Here is a 23,129-nt window from a genome sequence, read left to right as displayed (position 1 = left end):
AACAACAGTACAGCGAGTAGTAATGGTGCTAGCACGACGCTAACGCATCTGTACTCAGGAAACAACAGTACAGCGAGTAGTAATGGTGCTAGCATGACGCTAACAAATCTGTACTCAGGAAACAACAGTACAGCGAGTAGTAATGGTGCTAGTGTAACGGATGTGAAATGGCTAGCTAGTTAGCGGTGGTCCGCGCTAATAGCGTTTCAATCGGTTACGTCACTCGCTTTGAGACCCTGAAGTAGTGGTTCCCCTTGCTCTGCAAGGGACGCGGCTTTTGTGGAGCGATGGGTAACGATGCTTCGTGGGTGACTGTTGTTGATGTGTGCTGAGGGTCCCTGGTTCGCGCCCGTGTCGGGGCGAGGGGACTGTCTAAAGTTATACTGTTACACTAGCACGACGCTAACGAATCTGTACTCAGGAAACAACAGTACAGCGAAGCCTTATCATTACAAAAAGTATTTATCTGGGTGATATTTTTTATAGGCGCACTGGTGCTCCTGTATTGAAATTCCAGGTCGCACAGGAAAATATTAAGGAGCATCTGCGACTGAAACGGTGGGGGGGTATTTATTGTCTCTCCTAGGGTGGTGGAACGCCAGGACCTGGCCTGTTTTCCTCTACGCAGACTTACACCAGAGGGGTAAACAACAACAGCAGGATCGATGAGTTAGCCAGCTATCTTTTTTTTATTTTTTTTTAAGAGACGCTAGAAATGGGCGTGGTCTCAAAAACGCATATCTAAGTTGAGATTTTTGAATGAACCAGAAAATCCATAGTTATTTCTGGTTCTTTATAAAAAGTTAGATGTCTACCTTATTGATCCTGCCTTGCAGTACACCCCTCTCAATATTAATATGTACATTATGGATAAATACTGTTGGAATAAGGCTTGTACGTTTTTCTGTCTGTACATTTGTTTATTTTTTCACATACATATACAATGCAAACACAAGAGAAAATATATCACATGTAAATAGCACTTGATTAACACACAGAGAAAATACACAAAGCCAGAGTTCTAAAAAGTTATAATTTAATTAAAAAGCATTACAACTGACCTACTCTATATTGAAACAGACATACTCAATTCATGTTAAAAAACATTGAGTTCACTTTGTACAATTTGATTTCATGTGGCATACACAAATAAACAGTCAGTCAAAAATATGAGACAAGTGTGTGAGCACTATGTGTTAAATACATCAGTTAATTAATGAGTTATGTTAAATCTCTCTTTCCACACTGGGAGCAGTGGTAAGGTACTTCCCCTGTGTCTGTTACCTCATGGTCTTTCAGGTTCCCTAAGTAGGTAAAAATCTTTCCAAGATATATCTCTCTGCAATGTGGATTCTTTCAAGGCTTCTCCGCAGAGTGTGTCAGCTCATGTTTTTTCAGGTATCTTGACTGTGTGAAACTCTTTTCACACTGGGAACAGGGGTGAGGCTTCTCTTTTATGTGTGTCCACTCATGTCTTTTCAGGCCCAGTAACTGAATAAAAGTCTTTCCACACAAGGAGCAGTGTAAGGGCTTTTCTTCTGTGTGAATTCTCTCGTGTGTTTTCAGGTGCCCCAACCGGGTAAAACTCTTTCCACACTGGGAACAGGGGTGAGGCTTCTCTTTTATGTGCGTCCACTCATGTGTTTTCAGGCCCCATAACTGGATAAAACTCTTTCCACAATGGGAGCAGTGGAAATGCTTCTCTCCTTTGTGTAATATCTTATGTTTTGTCAGACCCCCTAACTGAGTAAAACTCTTTCCACACAGGGAGCAGTGGAAGGGCTTTTCTCCTGTGTGAATTCTCTCATGTGTTTTCAGGTGCCCCAACCGGGTAAAACTCTTTCCACAATGTGGGCAGTGGTAGGGCTTTTCTCCTGTGTGAATTCTCTCATGTGTTTTCAGGTGCCTCATCCGGGAAAAACACTTTCCACAAAAGGAACAGTTGAAGGGCTTTTCTCCTGTGTGCATTCTCTCATGTTCCTTCAGGCCCCCTAATTGGGTAAAACTCTTTCCACAATCGGAGCAGCGGAAAGGCTTCTCTCCTCTGTGCCTTCTCTCATCCATTTTCAGCTGCCATAACCGGGCAAAACTCTTTCCACACTGGGAGCAGTGGAAAGGCTTTTCTCCTGTGTGTATCATCTCATGTCTTTTCAGGCAAAATAACATGGCAAAACTCTTTCCACACTGGGAGCAGTGGAAAGGCTTTTCTCCTGTGTGTATCATCTCATGCCTTTTCAGGGACCCTAACCGGGTAAACCTCTTTCCACAGTGGGAGCAGTGGTGTTGTCCTGCTGTGTTGGATGTCTCTGGCTCCTCTGAGTCTGGTCTTTCACCTGCCAAAGAAAAATAGAGTGTTTATTTAAAAGAGAGACCTGAATGAAACCTATGAAGACAGTTAACTTGTGTTAGCGAAATTACTGGAAGTCTACAGGTATGCTAGTTAGCATTGGCTATTGTTTTGAATTGTTTGATTTTTTTTTTATTTAACCTTTATTTATACAGGTTTTTCTCATTGACATAACCTCTTTTTCAAGAGAGACCAGGTCCAATAGCAGCAAGGGGAACAAAGTTTCAGACAAAACAACTTACACTAACACAACATTAAACAAAACTATAGACACACATACAGTAAAACAGTTACATATTATGTAAAAAAACACAAATGTCTTGACAAAAAAAAACAGCGGTCCTAAAGACAATTACACTCTTCTATGATATTTACATCAATCAAGTGTTTAACCTGTTTGGGATAGGGGGCAGCATTTTCACTTTTGCATGAAATGCGTGCCCAGAGTAAACTGCCTGCAACTCTGTCCCAGATGCTAATACATGCATATTATTAGTAGTATTGGATAAAAAACACTCTGAAGTTTCTAAAACTGTTTGAATGATGTCTGTGAGTATAACAGAACTCATATGGCAGGCGAAAACCTGAGAAAAATCCAACCAGGAAGTGGGAAATCTGAGGTTTGTAGTTTTTCAAAGCTTGGCCTACCGAATACACAGTGTCTATGGGGTTAAGTTGCACTTCCTAAGGCTTCCACTAGATGTCAACCGTCTTAAGAAACTTGTTTCAGGCTTCTGCTATAAAGGAGGGGGGAATGGGAGCTGAATGAGTCAGTGGTCTGGCAGAGTGTCTCAGGCTCATGACGCGCGCTCCCGACAGAGTTAGCTCTCGTTCCAGTGCTTTGCTACAGACGATGGAATTCTCTGGTTGGAACATTATTGTTGATTTATGTTAAAAACATCCTAAAGATTGATTCCATACATTGTTTGATATGTTTCTACAACCTGTAATGGAACTTTTCGAGTTTGTCTGGACCTAGTGCTCATGAAGATGGATTACTGGGCTTAACACGCTAACAACTAGTGGCTATTTGTACATAAATTATGGACTTTATGGAACTTTAAGGAACAAATCAGTCATTTATTGTCAAACTGGGATTCCTGGGAGTGCATTCTAATGAAGATCATCAAAGGTAAGTGAATATTTATCATGTTATTTCTAACTTCTGTTGACTCCAACATGGCGGAAATTTCTTTGGCTGGATTTGGCTCTGAGCGCCGTACTCAGATTCTGCTTTTTCCGTAAAGTTTTTTTGAAATCTGACACAGCGGTTGCATTAAGGAGAAGTCTATCTTTAATTCTGTGAATAACACTTGTATCTTTCATCAATGTTTATTATGAGTATTTCTGGGATTTCTGTGGCTATCTGCAAGATCACCGGATGTTTTGGAATCAAAACATTACGACACGTAACGCGCCAATGTAAACTGAGATTTTGGGATATAAATATGCACATTATCGAACAAAACATACATGTATTGTGTAACATGATGTCCTATGAGTGTCATCTGATGAAGATCAAAGGTTTTATCTATATTTCTGCTTTTTGTGACTCCTATCTTTGGCTGGAAAATGTCTGTTTTTTTTTACCTGGCTCTGAACTAACATAATCATATGTTGTGCTTTCGCTGTAAAGCCTTTTTGAAATCGGACACAATGGGTAGATTAACAAGATGTTTATCTTTCATTTGCTGTATTGGACTTGTTAATGTGTGAAAGTTACATATTTCTAAAAAATATTTTTGAATTTCCCGCGATGCCTTTTCAGCGGAATGTTGTCGAGGGGTTCCGCTAGCGGAACGCCTGTGCTAGAAAGGTTAAACTCCACCAACGAGACAAGATCATCAAATTTTTACATTTTTGGGGCGGCAGGTAGCCTAGTGGTTAGAGCGTTGGGCTAGTAACTGAAAGGTTGCAAGATCGAATCCCCAGGCTGACAAGGTAAAAATCTGTCGTTCTGCCCCTGAACAAGGCAGTTAACCCACACACCCAAATATGTGTACACTGACTTGCTCTATAGTGGGTCCATCCAATGTAGCAATGACATGATTGCATGCCTTGCATTTGAAAATACCATGTATTTTGTTTTACCTGAATTCAAAACCAGATTCAAATCATACAGATTCTGTTGTATGGTGTAAAATGCTATTTGGGCATTTTCAAAAGCTAAAGATAAACTACTACCACTTGAATAAAGAACAGTATCATCTGCATAAAAATGAACATCCGCTGTTTCAAGATCCCCAATGTTGTTGATATACAAAATGAACAGTGGGCCCAAAATAGAACCTTGCGGAACACCTGAGCACAACTCTATGGACTCAGATTTACAACCATCCGCCATTACACATTGGTTAATAAATGACCTATCAAATCGTACACAATCTAGAGCATGACCAGTAATTCCACAACATTTTAACCTTTGGTCCACAGTGTCAAATGCCTTCGACAAATCAATAAAGACACACAATGTAACTTCTTGTCAAGAGCACAGCGGATGTCGTTTAAAACCTTCAATGTTTCTGAAACAGTGCTGTGGCCAGACGTAAAACCTGATTGCATTCCATTTAAGATGTTGTTTTCTTGGAGGCCTTCAGCTGCCTACTAACTAAGGACTCCAGGACCTTTGACAGTACAGACGATGTTGATATGGGTCGATAGTTGTCAAGTAGCGAAGAATCTCCACCTTGCAGGAGAGGCAGCACAAAAGCAGATTTCCATAACATTGGGGATTTCCTTAACGTCAAGCGTAAGGTTAAAAATACATGTTTAAGGGGGAAGGGGAGCTAGGAACTGCACTGTTGGAGCTAGAAACACAAGCATTTCACTACACTCGAAAACAACATCTGCTAAATATGTGTCTGCAACCAATAACATTTGATTTGATGAACCCTGATGTTTATCTTCTATCTTTGTATCCATTTCACTCTTTTCAAAGTGGGGACTTAAAGATCCTCACCTCACGCCTCCTAAAATAACTGTTCAGCAGGATGCAAGGTAAGTGTCACGAATATCACCGAAGGTGGCTCCCCTTCCCGTTCGGGTGGCGCTCGGCGGTCGTCGTCACCGGTCTACTAGCTGCCACCGATCCCTTTTTCCCTTTTCGTTTGGTTTTGTCTAATTGTTTTCACCTGTTCCTTGTTGGGGTTGTTGGGTTGGTGTTATTTAAGTTCGATTAGCCCGCTTGTGTTTGTGCAGGCTTGTTTCTGTTATGTAAGAGGTGTTATTTATTATTGTGGGTTTTCCGCTGTCCGGTTAGATACCAGTGTGTACTTAGGTGGAGTGTATTACGCCTGTGTTCGGCGTCACCTCTTGTACGTTTTCGGTTGGACATTAAAGCGTGTTTTTTCCCGTATCCTCTGCTCCCTGCGCCTGACTCCACACCCATTCACTCTTTGAGCGTTACAGTAAGACTAATGAGGACTAATGTCTGTATGATTTGTTAATCTGTTACATCTTTCATGAGATCCAGAAGCTGTGTGGAGTATTCCCAACAGCCCAAGGACTGGGTATAGCAGAGTGTCTGAACAGAAGACATTCAACTTTAGAACCCCGTTGGTCCAGCAGGCTGTCTAGGAACCCGTTGGTCCAGCAGGCTGTCTAGGACCCCGTTGGTCCTGTCTAGGACCCCGTTGGTCCAGCAGGCTGTCTAGGACCCCGTTGGTCCAGCAGGCTGTCTAGGACCCCGTTGGTCCAGCAGGCTGTCTAGGACCCCGTTGGTCCAGCAGGCTGTCTAGGACCCCGTTGGTCCAGCAGGCTGTCTAGGACCCCGTTGGTCCAGCAGGCTGTCTAGGACCCCGTTGGTCCAGCAGGCTGTCTAGGACCCCGTTGGTCCAGCAGGCTGTCTAGGATCCCGTTGGTCCAGCAGGCTGTCTAGGACCCCGTTGGTCCTGTCTAGGACCCCGTTGGTCCAGCAGGCTGTCTAGGACCCCGTTGGTCCAGCAGGCTGTCTAGGACCCCGTTGGTCCTGTCTAGGACCCCGTTGGTCCAGCAGGCTGTCTAGGACCCCGTTGGTCCAGCAGGCTGTCTAGGACCCCGTTGGTCCAGCAGGCTGTCTAGGAACCCGTTGGTCCAGCAGGCTGTCTAGGACACCGTTGGTCCTGTCTAGGACCCCGTTGGTCCAGCAGGCTGTCTAGGACCCCGTTGGTCCAGCAGGCTGTCTAGGATCCCGTTGGTCCAGCAGGCTGTCTAGGACCCCGTTGGTCCTGTCTAGGACCCCGTTGGTCCAGCAGGCTGTCTAGGACCCCGTTGGTCCAGCAGGCTGTCTAGGACCCCGTTGGTCCAGCAGGCTGTCTAGGACCCCGTTGGTCCTGTCTAGGACCCCGTTGGTCCAGCAGGCTGTCTAGGACCCCGTTGGTCCAGCAGGCTGTCTAGGACCCCGTTGGTCCAGCAGGCTGTCTAGAACCCCGTTGGTCCAGCAGGCTGTCTAGAACCCCGTTGGTCCAGCAAGCGGTCTAGAACCCCGTTGGTCCAGCAAGCGGTCTAGAACCCCGTTGGTCCAGCAAGCTGTCTAGAACCCCGTTGGTCCAGCAAGCTGTCTAGGACCCCGTTGGTCCAGCAAGCTGTCTAGGACCCCGTTGGTCCAGCAAGCTGTCTAGGACCCCGTTGGTCCAGCAAGCTGTCTAGAACCCAATTGGTCCAGCAAGCTGTCTAGGACCCCGTTGGTCCAGCAGGCTGTCTAGAACCCCGTTGGTCCAGCAGGCTGTCTAGAACCCCGTTGGTCCAGCAAGCGGTCTAGAACCCCGTTGGTTCCGCAGGCTGTCTAGGACCCCGTTGGTCCTATCTAGAACCCCGTTGGTTCCGCAATCTGTCATGTGGCGGGAAGACAAAACAGGTCATATACAAAGACCCAGACTTCAAAGTTGACCCACCAGACCTACCTCCCAACATCACCCTGGTGGACACCAGACCTACCTCCCAACATCACCCTGGTGGACACCAGACCTACCTCCCAACATCACACTGGTGGACACCAGACCTACCTCCCAACATCACACTGGTGGACACCAGACCTACCTCCCAACCCCACCCCGGTGGACACCAGACCTACCTCCCAACATCACCCTGGTGGACACCAGACCTACCTCCCAACCCCACCCTGGTGGACACCAGACCTACCTCCCAACATCACCCTGGGGGACACCAGACCTACCTCCCAACATCACCCTGGTGACCACCAGATCTACCTCCCAACATCACCCTGGTGGACACCAGACCTACCTCCCAACATCACCCCGGGGGACACCAGATCTACCTCCCAACATCACCCCGGTGGACACCAGACCTACCTCCCAACATCACCCCGGTGGACACCAGACCTACCTCCCAACATCACCCTGGTGGACACCAGACCTACCTCCCAACATCACCCCGGTGGACACCAGACCTACCTCCCAACATCGCCCCGGTGGACACCAGATCTACCTCCCAACATCGCCCCGGGGGACACCAGACCTACCTCCCAACATCACCCCGGTGGACACCAGACCTACCTCCCAACATCACCCCGGTGGACACCAGACCTACCTCCCAACATCACCCCGGTGGACACCAGATCTACCTCCCAACATCACCCCGGTGGACACCAGACCTACCTCCCAACATCACCCTGGGGGACACCAGACCTACCTCCCAACATCACCCTGGTGACCACCAGATCTACCTCCCAACATCACCCTGGTGGACACCAGACCTACCTCCCAACATCACCCCGGGGGACACCAGATCTACCTCCCAACATCACCCCGGTGGACACCAGATCTACCTCCCAACATCACCCCGGTGGACACCAGATCTACCTCCCAACATCACCCCGGTGGACACCAGACCTACCTCCCAACATCGCCCCGGTGGACACCAGACCTACCTCCCAACATCACCCCGGTGGACACCAGACCTACCTCCCAACATCACCCTGGTGGACACCAGACCTACCTCCCAACATCACCCCGGTGGACACCAGATCTACCTCCCAACATCACCCCGGTGGACACCAGACCTACCTCCCAACATCACCCTGGTGGACACCAGACCTACCTCCCAACATCACCCCGGTGGACACCAGATCTACCTCCCAACATCGCCCCGGTGGACACCAGATCTACCTCCCAACATCGCCCCGGTGGACACCAGATCTACCTCCCAACATCGCCCCGGTGGACACCAGACCTACCTCCCAACATCGCCCCGGTGGACACCAGATCTACCTCCCAACATCACCCCGGTGGACACCAGATCTACCTCCCAACATCACCCCGGTGGACACCAGACCTACCTCCCAACATCACCCCGGTGGACACCAGACCTACCTCCCAACATCACCCCGGTGGACACCAGACCTACCTCCCAACATCACCCCGGTGGACACCAGACCTACCTCCCAACATCGCCCCGGGGGACACCAGACCTACCTCCCAACATCGCCCCGGTGGACACCAGACCTACCTCCCAACATCACCCCGGGGGACACCAGACCTACCTCCCAACATCACCCTGGTGGACACCAGACCTACCTCCCAACATCACCCTGGTGGAAAGAAAAAATTAAACCAAACTTTAAACCTAACTTTGCAACTACCTTTAGCGAGCCTAATAATGGCAGTGTGATGTCGTGGGACACCATCAAAAACATGTGATGCAATCATTGGTGGTTGTGTGCAGTGTGAATGATATGCAGATCACCTGGAGCAGCACCATTCTCTCCCTCAGGGGTGTATTCATACCGGGACACTCATGGTCATAGACATCAGAATGAATAGAACGGGATTGGAACCTCTAACCCTGGTCAACTCATGGACATAGACATCAGAATGAATAGAACGGGATTGGAACCTCTAACCCTGGTCAACTCATGGTCATAGACATCGGAATGAATAGAAGGGGATTGGAACCTCTAACCCTGGTCAACTCATGGTCATAGACATCAGAATGAATAGAACGGGATTGGAACCTCTAACCCTGGTCAACTCATGGTCATAGACATCAGAATGAATAGAATGGGATTGGAACCTCTAACCCTGGTCAACTCATGGCCATAGACATCAGAATAAATAGAACGGGATTGGAACCTCTAACCCTGGTCAACTCATGGTCATAGACATCAGAATGAATAGAAGGGGATTGGAACCTCTAACCCTGGTCAACTCATGGTCATAGACATCAGAATGAATAGAACAGGATTGGAACCTCTAACCCTGGCAATTTGACTGGTCAACTCATGGGAACTTGCAATGGCTGCCTAGTGATGTCATCAAATCAAAGTGTGTCACCTGCTTCATAAACAACAGATTAACAGTGAAACGCTTTCTTTCAGGCTCTTCCCAACAATGAGAAGAGAAAGAAAATAGAGAAATAAAGTAAAACACGTAATAATAAATACACAATGAGTAACGATAACATGGCTGTATACACAGGGGTAACAGTACTGAGTTGATGTTTAGGGGTACTAGGTAACAACATGGCTGTATACACAGAGTACCAGTACTGAGTTGATGTGTAGGGGTACTAGGTAATAACATGGCTGTATATAAACAGAGTACCAGTACTGAGTTGATGTGTAGGGGTACTAGGTAATAACATGGCTATATACACGGAGTACCAGTACTGAGTTGATGTGTAGGGGTACTAGGTAATAACATGGCTGTATACACAGAGTACCAGTACTGAGTTGATGTGTAGGGGTACTAGGTAATAACATGGCTATATACACGGAGTACCAGTACTGAGTTGATGTACTAGGTAATTGAGGTAGATATGTACATATACAGTTGAAGTCGGAAGTTTACATACACTTAGGTTGGAGTCATTAAAACTCGTTTTTCAACCACTCCACAAATTTCTTGTTAACAAACTATAGTTTTGGCAAGTCGGTTAGGACATCTACTTTGTGCATGACACAAGTAATTGTTCCAACAATTGTTTACAGACAGATTATTTAACTTCTAATTCACTGTATCACAATTCCAGTGGGTCAGAAGTTTACATACACTAAGTTGACTGTGCCTTTAAACAGCTTGGAAAATTCCAGAAAATTATGGTCATGGCTTTAGAAGCTTCTGATAGGCTAATTGACATCATTGGAGTCAATTGGAGGTGTACCTGTGGATGCATTTCATGGCCTACCTTCAAACTCAGTGACTCTTTGCTTGACATCATGGGAAAATCAAAAGAAATCAGCCAAGACCTCAGAAAAAAAAATGGTAGACCTTGTGGCGGATGAATAAGAATTAGTTGGGTAACATAGATAATTAAGATGTCTTATCTGCATAATATGCTGATGTGATATACTTGTTATTAGAATGTATCCCTTCGGACTCTGGTGTTGGCAGTTGCACTTCTTCCCTCAGCTGGGGCTCAGTCACCTGGGGCCCAGAGAGGGGAGAGGTCAGGCTTGTCTTTCACATGTCCCTGGTGCTATGCAGAATATCAGGAAGGGAAGAGGACAGGAGGGAACATTGTCTTCATATGTGAATGTATCTGTTAAACTATGTGAAGGGATGGTGTGATTAATGGGGAACCAATTACTGGTTTCCACAATGTCTGTGCGCAAGTCACTCCCTCCTTTGGCCTTGGGGGATGTGTGTGGTAGTGTCTAGAGTAGACAATTGATTTATGCCATTGGATGAGTTGGTGTTTTTGTGCTATGAAGTACCAGGTGCGAAATTAGAACCTCGTCTTAGGGACCAAACTGAACGATAATTTATAGCGAATGCTATCTGGCTACGGGATACTCCTTTCTCATTTATAAAGTCTCACTTTGTGAACTGTTCCCAATATCTGTGGTTTGTCATGTCGACTAGGGGAAGGTGGATCTTTGCTATAAAAGATCTCAGCAGCCATTGTGTTGCCACTCTCAACGGATCATTAGAAAATGGTGAATCGTTGACAAGTCATTGCTATTGCAAAGCTCTCATTATTAAAGATTTAGTTAAAGTATAACTCTGCCTTGTGTGATAAGTTTGTCCTCATTTGATAGTAAAGAAATAAACCACCACAACCTCCACAAATCTGGTTCATCCTTGGGAGCGATTTCCAAATGCCTGAAGGTGCCACGTTCATCCGTACAAACAATAGTACGTAGTAAGTATAAACACCATGGGACCACGCAGCCGTCATACCGGTCAGGAAGGAGATGCATTCTGTCTCCTAGAGATGAACGTACTTTGGTGGGAAAAGTGCAAATTAATCCCAGAACAGCAGCAAAGGACCTTGTGAAGATGCTGGAGGAAACAGGTACAAAAGTATCCATATCCACAGTAAAACGAGTCCTATATCGACATTACCTGAAAGGTCGCTCAGCAAGGAAGAAGCCACTGCTCCAAAACCGCTATAAAAAAAGCCAGACTACGGTTTGCATCTGCACATGGGAACAAAGATCGAACTTTTTGGAGAAATGTGCTGTGGTCTGATGAAACAAAAATAGAACTGTTTGGCCATAATGACCATTGTTGACCATCAATGACCATCGTTATGTTTGGAGGAAAAAGAGGGAGGCTTGCAAGCCGAAGAACACCATCCCAACCGTGAGGCACGGGGGTGGCAGCATCATGTTGTGGGGGTGCTTTGCTGCAGGAGCGACTGGTGCACTTCACAAAATAGATGGCATCATGAGGAGGAAATTTATGTGGATATATTGAAGCAACATCAAGACATCAGTCAGGAAGCTTGGTCGCAAATGGGTCTTCCAAATGGACAATGACCCCAAGCATACTTCCAAAGTTGTGGCAAAAAGGCTTAAGGACAACAAAGTCAAGGTATTGTGGGCCATCACAACGTCCTGACCTCAAGCCTATAGAACATTTGTGGGCAGAACTGAAAAAGCTTGTGCGAGCAAGGAGGCCTACAAACCTGACTCAGTTACACCAGCTCTGTCAGGAGGAATGGGCCAAAATTCACCCAACTTATTGTGGGAAGCTTGTGGAAGGCTACCCTAAACGCTTGACCCAAGTTAAACAATTTAAAGGCAATGCTACCAAATACTAATTGAGTGTATGTAAACTTACTGACCTACTGGGAATGTGATGAAAGAAATAAAAGCTGAAATAAATAATTCTCTCTACTACTTTTCTGACATTTCACATTCTTAAAATAAAGTGGTTATCCTAACTGACCTAAGACAGGGAATTCTTACTAGGATTAAATGTCAGGAATTGTGTAAAACTGAGTTTAAATGTATTTGGCGAAGGTGTATGTAAACTTCCGACTACAACTGTAACTAGGAATAAAGTGACAGATAATAAACAATAGCAGCAGCGTATGTGATGTGAGTCAAAGTTACTGCAGATAGTCCAGGTAGCCATTTGGTGAACTATTTAGCGGTCTTATGGCTTGGTGGGGTAGAAGCTGTTCAGGGTCCTGTTGGTTCCAGACGTCGCACATCGGAACCTCTTGCCGTACGTGATACAATCATTTCCATGGTAATGTAGAATGTTCATTCAAATGACGCTAACGGATGTGGCTCTTGCAATGGAATGTATTTTTGTAATGTCAGTTGAGTTGATTCAACAAATCACAGCACAGACTGATGGGAACACTTCCTGCTTTTAGTTACTGCTTTGCTCCAATGGGTACACTCGCAATGGCCGACAGTCCTCCCATTATGACATCATTGTCTTGAATGGGAACACCCGTTCTGTTCAACGAGGGGATTCGATTCATCTGGCGCCCAGTGAGGACCCGTCGTTGGCCTTGACCTAGATGTTCTGCTGCATCGTCAGTCTGATGTTCTACCTCCTCCATTATCAGAATAAACTGGTCCCATTGTCGACAGCAGGGACATTCCCTGTCTGTTGGGAGAGGTAGGCATCTCACTCAACTGCACCACCAGTCACCGTGCGTTCTGTGTGGAGTAAAGGTGGTCTAGAGTTTTTTCCCCTCTGGTTGCACATTTAACATGCTGGTAGAAATGAGGTAAAAAAGATTTAAGTTTCCCTGCATTAAAATCCCCGGCCACTAGGAGCGCCACCTCTGGATGAGCTTTTTCCTGTTTTCTTATGGCCTTATACAGTTTGTTGAGTGCGGTCTTAGTTCCAGCATTGGTCTGTGGTGGTCGACATTGTTATATATTTTTTTACCTTTTGTAAATAGTTAACCTGGCACCATCCCTTCAGTGAAACATGGTGGTGAGACCTGAAAATAGCGGTGCAGGGACGCTCCCCATTCAACCTGACAGAGCTTGAGAGGATCTGCCGAGAAGAATGGGAGAAACAAGTGTGCCAAGCTTGTAGCGTCATACCCACGAAGACTTGAGGCTGTAATCACTGCCAAAGGTGCTTCAACAAAGTACTGAGTAAAGGGTCTGAAAATGTAAACGTGATATCAGTTCTATATTTTTAAAACATTTGCAAAAATTTCTAAAAACATGTTTTCGCTTTGTCATTATGGGGTATTGTGTGTCGATTGAGGATTTTATTTAATACATTTTAGAATAAGGCTGTAACGTAACAAAATGTAAAATTAAAAAAGTCAAGGGGTCTGAATACTTTTCCGAATGCACTGTATATATTTAGCTTAGATGTGCTCCATTTAAACAGTGGACAAAATTATTCAACTCAGTTTCTCCTTCAAGCACCATCTCTCAATCCGTCCTGTGTGTCGTGCGGCAGCATCGCAGTAGTGGAAACCATGATTGTTCTCAGGGCAGGCCTGGTTGGAGCTAGATATGTCCGAGTCGCATTGGGACAGTTCTAGCCTTTTAGCTAACCTTAATCTAATTCTACTAACCTGCCAAGTTATTTGCGCTAACCTGCCACATTATTTGCACTAACCTACCACATGAATTATCCTATATATTTATATATTATATTTATATTATTTATATTTATTTATATTTTTTACTATATATTGTCCTCCCCTCCTGCTCCGTGGCTCGACGACTCATTGCGAGCTCACAGAACAGGGCTCCGGGCAGCCGAGCGGAAATGGAGGAAAACTCGCCTCCCTGCGGACCTGGCATCCTTTCACTCCCTCCTCTCTACATTCTCCTCTTCTGTCTCTGCTGCTAAAGCCAATTTCTACCACTCTAAATTCCAAGCATCTGCCTCTAACCCTAGGAAGCTCTTTGCCACCTTCTCCTCCCTCCTGAATCCTCCTCCCCCTCCTCCCCCCTCCTCCCTCTCTGCTGATGACTTCGTCAACCATTTTGAAAAGAAGGTCGACGACATCCGATCCTCGTTTGCTAAGTCAAACGACACCGCTGGTTCTGCTCACACTGCCCTACCCTGTGCTTTGACCTCTTTCTCCCCTCTCTCTCCAGATGAAATCTCGCGTCTTGTGACGGCCGGCCGCCCAACAACCTGCCCGCTTGACCCTATCCCCTCCTCTCTTCTCCAGACCATTTCCGGAGACCTTCTCCCTTACCTCACCTCGCTCATCAACTCATCCTTGACCGCTGGCTACGTCCCTTCCGTCTTCAAGAGAGCGAGAGTTGCACCCCTTCTGAAAAAACCTACACTCGATCCCTCCGATGTCAACAACTACAGACCAGTATCCCTTCTTTCTTTTCTCTCCAAAACTCTTGAACGTGCCGTCCTTGGCCAGCTCTCCTGCTATCTCTCTCAGAATGACCTTCTTGATCCAAATCAGTCAGGTTTCAAGACTAGTCATTCAACTGAGACTGCTCTTCTCTGTGTCACGGAGGCGCTCCGCACTGCTAAAGCTAACTCTCTCTCCTCTGCTCTCATCCTTCTAGACCTATCGGCTGCCTTTGATACTGTGAACCATCAGATCCTCCTCTCCACCCTCTCCGAGCTGGGCATCTCCGGCGCGGCCCACGCTTGGATTGCGTCCTACCTGACAGGTCGCTCCTACCAGGTGGCGTGGCGAGAATCTGTCTCCGCACCACGTGCTCTCACCACTGGTGTCCCCCAGGGCTCTGTTCTAGGCCCTCTCCTATTCTCGCTATACACCAAGTCACTTGGCTCTGTCATATCCTCACATGGTCTCTCCTATCATTGCTATGCAGACGACACACAATTAATCTTCTCCTTTCCCCCCTCTGATAACCAGGTGGTGAATCGCATCTCTGCATGTCTGGCAGACATATCAGTGTGGATGACGGATCACCACCTCAAGCTGAACCTCGGCAAGACGGAGCTGCTCTTCCTCCCGGGGAAGGACTGCCCGTTCCATGATCTCGCCATCACGGTTGACAACTCCATTGTGTCCTCCTCCCAGAGTGCTAAGAACCTTGGCGTGATCCTGGACAACACCCTGTCGTTCTCAACTAACATCAAGGCGGTGACCCGTTCCTGTAGGTTCATGCTCTACAACATTCGCAGAGTACGACCCTGCCTCACGCAGGAAGCGGCGCAGGTCCTAATCCAGGCACTTGTCATCTCCCGTCTGGATTACTGCAACTCGCTGTTGGCTGGGCTCCCTGCCTGTGCCATTAAACCCCTACAACTCATCCAGAACGCCGCAGCCCGTCTGGTGTTCAACTTTCCCAAGTTCTCTCACGTCACCCCGCTCCTCCGCTCTCTCCACTGGCTTCCAGTTGAAGCTCGCATCCGCTACAAGACCATGGTGCTTGCCTACGGAGCTGTGAGGGGAACGGCACCTCCGTACCTTCAGGCTCTGATCAGGCCCTACACCCAAACAAGGGCACTGCGTTCATCCACCTCTGTCCTGCTCGCCTCCCTACCTCTGAGGAAGTACAGTTCCCGCTCAGCCCAGTCAAAACTGTTCGCTGCTCTGGCACCCCAATGGTGGAACAAACTCCCTCACGACGCCAGGTCAGCGGAGTCAATCACCACCTTCCGGAGACACCTGAAACCCCACCTCTTTAAGGAATACCTAGGATAGGATAAAGTAATCCTTCTAACCCCCCCCCCCTTAAAAGAGTTAGATGCACTATTGTAAAGTGGTTGTTCCACTGGATATCATAAGGTGAATGCACCAATTTGTAAGTCGCTCTGGATAAGAGCGTCTGCTAAATGACTTAAATGTAAATGTAATTATCCTAACGTTAACCTAATTCTACTAACCTGCCATGTTATTTGCACTAACCTACCACATGAATTATCCTAACGTTAACCTAATTCTACTAACCTGCCACGTTATTTGCACTAACCTACCACATTAATTATCCTAACGTTAACCTAATTCTACTAACCTGCCACGTTATTTGCACTAACCTGCTACGAAAAGTAACTCATGCTAGTCAAAACCCGGCAGACCTGCCCTGAGAACAGTCTTAGTTTCCACTAATGCGCCACAGCGCTCTAGGCAGACTCCGTTTATAGCTCAGTGGCAGAGACACTGCAAATTGAACTCGGTGAGATACTCCTAAATTGATAGTACAATTTGTTTAGGCAATTTTACAGCTAGCTAGCTACTTCACATGCAAGGAACAGGCTTTTTTTTGCGCCTTTCTCAAATCATCAACAGCCTATAGTCGCATCATGCAGCCCATATATCTTCTGATTTCTAAGACATTCTAAGGTTTGTGTCATTCAAAAATAGTTGAGAAATGACTCGACATCTAGCATATAGGACCTGTTTCAAATGATCACTTTTACGCTCAACATAGCCACTTCATATTCACACTCTCGCTCCGGAATGGGAAAAATATCCTTTCTATTTTATTCAGCCAAGTTAAATTATATTCTTCTTATCATAAAAAAAGTAACAGGACACAGAAGTTTGGGCACCACTGACCTAGAATCACATGGAGCAAGGTTACCGATGTCCCTAATCCATGTAACAGACATTAGAATTCCCATTTTAAAGTTGCTGATTTTAAAATCAGTATTTCTGTTAATAATTATAATTCTTAATTGATTCTTATACACATGTGGTATAGACATTGTTACCTTCCCACAAGACAAACTGAAAATGTCTCTCACAAAACAAGGGAACTAACAAAGAAACTCACTGGGACAACCAAAACCAAACAGGTGGGGCAGGAAGGGGTTCTGAAAGACATCCTTTAAAGTTGACATGCAACTAGGAAATGTGTCCTAAACGTTTCCCACCATGGAGGCCTGGTTTCAGAACTTAAACAGGGAAGACACCGGATAAAAGGCTTGGTTTCACAACTTAAACAGGGAAGACACCGGATAAAAGGCTTGGTTTCACAACTTAAACAGGGAAGACACCGGATAAAAGGCTTGGTTTCACAACTTAAACAGAGAAGACACCAGATAAAAGGCCTGGTTTCACAACTTAAACAGGGAAGACACCGGATAAAAGGCTTGGTTTCACAACTTAAACAGGGAAGACACCGGATAAAAGGCTTGGTTTCACAACTTAAACAGGGAAGACACCGGATAAAAGGCCTGGTTTCACAACTTAAACAGGGAAGACACCGGATAAAAGGCCTGGTTTCACAACTTAAACAGGGAAGACACCGGATAAAAGGCCTGGTTTCACAACTTAAACAGGGAAGACACCGGATAAAAGGCCTGGTTTCACAACTTAAACAGGGAAGACACCGGATAAAAGGCCTGGTTTCACAACTTAAACAGGGAAGACACCGAATAATAGGCCTGGTTTCATAACTTAAACAGGGAAGACACCGGATAAAAGGTCTGGTTTCACAACTTAAACAGGGAAGACACCGGATAAAAGGCCTGGTTATACAACTTAAACAGGGAAGACACCGGATAAAAGGCCAGGTTTCACAACTTAAACAGGGAAGACACCGGGTAAAAGGCCTGGTTTCACAACTTAAACAGGGAAGACACCGGATAAAAGGCCTGGTTTCACAACTTAAACAGGGAAGACACCGGATAAAAGGCCTGGTTATACAACTTAAACAGAGAAGACACCGGATAAAAGGCCTGGTTTCACAACTTAAACAGGGAAGACACCGGATAAAAGGCCTGGTTTCACAACTTAAACAGGGAGAGCCAACAAAAGTCATTACTCTCTCAGCATCTCTCATGCCAACTGATGCACAGGCCAGCAGGTCTTACGTATCACCTGGCCCAGCACAGGCCAGCAGGTCTTAAGTATCACCTGGACCAGCACAAGCCAGCAGGTGTTATGTATCACCTGGACCAGCACAGGCCAGCAGGTCTTACGTATCACCTGGACCAGCACAGGCCAGCAGGTGTTACGTATCACCTGGACCAGCACAGGCCAGCAGGTGTTACGTATCACCTGGGGCAGCACAGGCCAGCAGGTCTTATGTATCACCTGGACCAGCACAGGCCAGCAGGTGTTATGTATCACCTGGACCAGCACAGGCCAGCAGGTCTTATGTATCACCTGGACCAGCACGGGTCAGCAGGTCTTATGTATCACCTGGACCAGCACAGGCCAGCAGGTCTTATGTATCACCTGGACCAGCACAGGCCAGCAGGTCTTACGTATCACCTGGACCAGCACAGGCCAGCAGGTCTTACGTATCACCTGGACCAGCACAGGCCAGCAGGTGTTACATATCACCTGGACAGCACAGGGCAATAGGTCTTACGTATCACCTGGGGTAGCACGGGTGAAACGTCTTCTGACTAATGAGATGACACCAATCAGTGCACAATTACTTTTGCAAAAAGCAGCTCTGGAGTAGTTTCAGAACTAATGAGCTGCTCTACAACAGTGAACACACTGACCACAGAACTGTAACAGAAGCAGATTGTGGTCTAATCCACTGTTCTTACCTGAATCTGAATCTCCCTCTTCTTCTCCTCTCACAGTTCCACTCAGACCCGGTGTTTTCCTGCAGTCCACCAGCCGCACAGACACCCTCTTCAGACCCCACAGTAAGGCAACCGTGGGAGAGACACGACCTGGGGACCCTGGGAGAGGGAAAGACATGTCCTGGAAACCACAAAAATAAACAATCAATTTAGGGTGGGAAACACTCTCCTACCTTGATTCCTCTCATTCTCTGGACCTCCTGCTATAAGTGCATTAGAGGAGAACGTCCAAGAGGAGGAAGCTCAGATCAGAAACACACCTACCTTTATTCCTCATTCTCTGGACCTCCTGCTATAAATGCATTAGAGGAGAAAGTCCAATCAGAATCACCTGTATTTGCCAAAAACATTCACATATCAGTATTCGGATGAACCTCAAATATTCTCCTCCAATGCATTTTATAGCAGAAGGTCCAGGAATTAAGGACTGTTGAGAACCAGAAACACTTTGTGGCTGGGATGTACTCACACCACTCCCCCTCTGCTCTGGGGTGTGGCTCTCTGGAGATGACTCCACCTTCAGCCTGTTGCTAGGAAACCAATCCTTGTCTTTCACGTCCCATTCTTTGTCGCAGTGAATAGAATCGTCATCACCACCAAACTGTCTGGGACTCGCGGGTGTCACATTAGATACTTCCTGTATCTTTCTGATGTCCTCCTTCACTGTAGAGCCCTGGGAGGGCCAGGAAACGGAATATTGCCTCGTTTTTGGATCTGTAAAAGGGAAGTGTTTGACTACCGGTAAAAACATAGGTTATAGCTTGCTCTCTCATCTGATTCCAAACATATCACTTATCATCCTAGGACCTTCCGTCGGAGAGCAATAGACAAGCGAACTCTGAATACAAACTAAACAAAAAACATAAATCCCCTTTTAAAAAATAACTTTTTTTTTTTTTTTACGAGGTCAGTAGAATGCCCCTTTAAAACCCTGGTTCAACAACTGCATAGTGTGTCCCCTGTTAAGACAATACTCACTGGTGTTAATCGGATCTTCAGTCTCCTCCTCTTTCACTACAAAAGGGTCTTCTTCTTTCAATGTGATATCCTCCTCTATCTCATTTTTCATTCTGAAAGCTTCTACCTCCCCTTCTTCCACTATGACAACCTCTATCCCTTCCTCCTCTTTCACGGTGACAGCCTCTAACCCTTCCATCTCTTCCACTGTAACAGCCTCTATCCCTTCTACTATGACAGCCTCTATCCCCTCTTCCTCTTTCACTGTGACAGCCTCTAACCCTTCCATCTCTTCCACTGTGACAGCCTCTATCCCTCCCATCTCTTCCACTGTGACAGCCTCTATCTCCTCCTCCTCTTCCTCCCTTTTAATTCGACATGCTTCTTCCGTTCCTATCACTGTAATATCCCCCTCTTCTTCTTTAATGACAATGTTCATCCCCAGAGCTGCTTTCTCCGTCCAGCAGACCTCCTCTTCATTAGCAGGAGGAGAGTAGCTTTGTGAGCTCATTGTGTCGGGAATGTTAGCTAGCTAGCTATCATTAGCGACTACCCTAGTGCTCGGCTCGATAACACATTAGCAAATTTAACAAGCAAATTACGTTTAAATGAACTAGTAGATACGTTAACAGAAGTGTGTTTAAATCACTGGGATGGATTTGTGTAGCTACACAAACATGGTCTACAGAGCTTCAATGTTTCTACTTCTTGTCGGCTAGCAAGCTACCGAGGTGGTTGAACCGTGTCGTTCCAGAAGCGTCCAAAGCAGTCGGTCGTCACTAGTTACCACAGCCTCAAAGTCATAAGCCCCACCCATTTCTACAATTTATCTTCTTAAAATTTAATTTCAACCTTAATCCTAACCACATTGCCAACTTTATGCTGAACCCTAAATTAAGACCAAAAAGCAAATGTTTGTTTTCATAAATTTTTCGTTATAGTCAATTTTTACTTTGTGGCTGTGGTAACTAGTGGAAACCCGTGTGTCCACTACATTATACGTCACGCGAGAAGCATCACCTGAAAATCTCACTTCGCCGTCTGCTGAATGGAGTCGGTAACGCAGTTTCTAAAAATATTCACTAAATCAAATCAAATTGTATTGGTCACATACACATGGTTAGCAGATGTTAAGGGTCACATACACATGGTTAGCAGATGTTATTGGTCACATACACATGGTTAGCAGATGTTAAGGGTCACATACACATGGTCAGCAGATGTTATTTGTCACATACACATGGTTAGCAGATGTTATTGGTCACATACACATGGTTAGCAGATGTTAATGGTCACATACACATGGTTAGCAGATGTTATTGGTCACATACACATGGTTAGCAGATATTATTGGTCACATACAAAAAATGCTGAGTTGTAGTCAATGAACAGCATTCTTACATAGGTATTCCTCTTGTCCAGATGGGATAGGGCAGTGTGAAGGCGATTGTATTGTCAGTGGACCTTTTGGGGCGGTAGGCAAATTGGTGTGGGTCTAGGGTATCAGATAGGGTGGAGGTGATATGCTCCTTGACTAGTCTCTCAAAGCACTTCATGATGACAGAAGTGAGTGCAACGGGGCGATAGTCATTTAGTTCAGTTACCTTAGCTTTCTTGGGAACAGGAACAATAGTGGCCATCTTGAAGCATGTGGGGAAAACAGACTGGGATAGGGATTGATTGAATATGTCCGTAAACACACCAGCCAGCTGGTCTGCGCATGCTCTGAGGACGCGGCTAGGGATGCCGTCTGGGCCGGCAGCCTTGCGAGAGTTAACACGTTTATATGTTTTACTCACGTTGGCCACGGAGAAGGAGAGCCCACAGGCTTTGGTAGCGGGCCATGTCAGTGGCACGGCCCGCTGAAAGCGAGCAAAGAAGTTGTTTAATTTGTCTGGGAGCAAGACGTCGATGTCCGCGACGGGGCTGGTTTTCTTTTTGTAATCCGTGATTGACTGTAGACCCCGCCACATACGTCTCGTGTATGAGCCGTTGAATTGCGACTCTACTTTGTCTTTATACTGACGCTTTGCTTGTTTGATTGCCTTACAGAGTGAATAGCTGCACTGTTTGTATTCGGTCACGTTTCCAGTCGCCTTGCCATAATTACAAGCGGTGGTTCGCGCTTTCAGTTTTGCGGGAATGCTGCCATCTTGCCAGCTTCTACTTCTAAAAACCCACCTTTCCAGAAATAAGTCTCTCACTGTTGCCACTTGTTACAGACCCCCCTCGCCCCCCAGCTGTGCCCTGGACACCATATGTGAATTAATTGCCCCCCATTTATCTTCAGAGTTCGTACTGTTAGGTGACCTAAACTGGGATATGCTTAACACCCCAGCCATCCTACAATCTAAACTAGATGCCCTCAATCTCACCCAAATTATCATGGAACCCACCAGGTACAACCCTAAATCCGTAAACACAGGCACCCTCATAGATATCATCCTGACCAACCTGTCCTCTAAATACACCTCTGCTGTTTCCAATCAGGATCTCAGCGATCACTGCCTGCGTCAGTAATGGGTCCGCGGTCAAACCACCACCCCTCATCACTATCAAACGCTCCCTAAAACACTTCAGCGAGCAGGCCTTCCTAATCGACCTGGCCCGGGTATCCTGGAAGGATATTGACCCCATTCCATCAGTAGAGGACGCCTGATTATTCTTTAAACGTGCTTTCCTCACCATCTTAAATAAGCATGCCCCATTCAAGAAATGTTGAACAAGGAACAGATATAGCCCTTGGTTCACTCCAGACCTGACTGCCCTTGACCAGCACAAAACATCCTGTGGCGTTCTGCATTAGCATCGAATAGCCTCCGCGATATGGAACTTTTCAGGGAAGTTAGGAACCAATATCACAGGCAGTTAGGAAATCAAAGGCTAGCTTTTTCAAACAGAAATTTGCATCCTGTAGCACAAACTCCAAAAAGTTCTGGGACACTATAAAGTCCATGGAGAATAAGAGCACCACCTCCCAACTGCCCACTGCACTGAGGCTAGGAAACACTGTCACCACCGATAAATCCACAATAATTGAGAATTTTAATAAGCATTTTTCTACGGCTGGCCATGCTTTCCACCTGGCTACCCCTACCCTGGTCAACAGCTCTGCACCCCCCACAGCAACTTGCCCAAGCCACCCCCATTTTTCCTTCACCCAAATCCAGATAGCAAAATGT

The 23,129-nt window shown here is 46.2% G+C and overlaps 1 protein-coding gene across 1 annotated transcript in view; it reads right to left on the bottom strand.

Annotated features, from left to right (window-relative positions):
• The window catches only part of LOC120019052 (oocyte zinc finger protein XlCOF6-like), a 43,479-nt gene extending 22,754 nt beyond the window's left edge, over window positions 1-20,725 (bottom strand). Inside the window, exons 1-4 of the mRNA XM_038962283.1 lie at window positions 19,969-20,725; window positions 19,460-19,704; window positions 18,952-19,111; window positions 1,661-2,333 (exon numbers count right to left, since the gene is read on the bottom strand). Coding sequence (XP_038818211.1) covers window positions 1,661-2,333; window positions 18,952-19,111; window positions 19,460-19,704; window positions 19,969-20,458 — 1,568 coding nt within the window. The 5' untranslated portion in view covers window positions 20,459-20,725. The remainder of the gene's footprint in view (window positions 1-1,660; window positions 2,334-18,951; window positions 19,112-19,459; window positions 19,705-19,968) is intronic.
• Window positions 20,726-23,129: the final 2,404 nt, after the last annotated feature.

Source organism: Salvelinus namaycush, chromosome 24 (assembly GCF_016432855.1).
Source record: "Salvelinus namaycush isolate Seneca chromosome 24, SaNama_1.0, whole genome shotgun sequence".
Lineage (NCBI taxonomy): Eukaryota > Metazoa > Chordata > Actinopteri > Salmoniformes > Salmonidae > Salvelinus > Salvelinus namaycush.
Note: the sequence above shows the minus strand (reverse complement) of the source record. Positions and strands in the feature narration are given on the sequence as shown.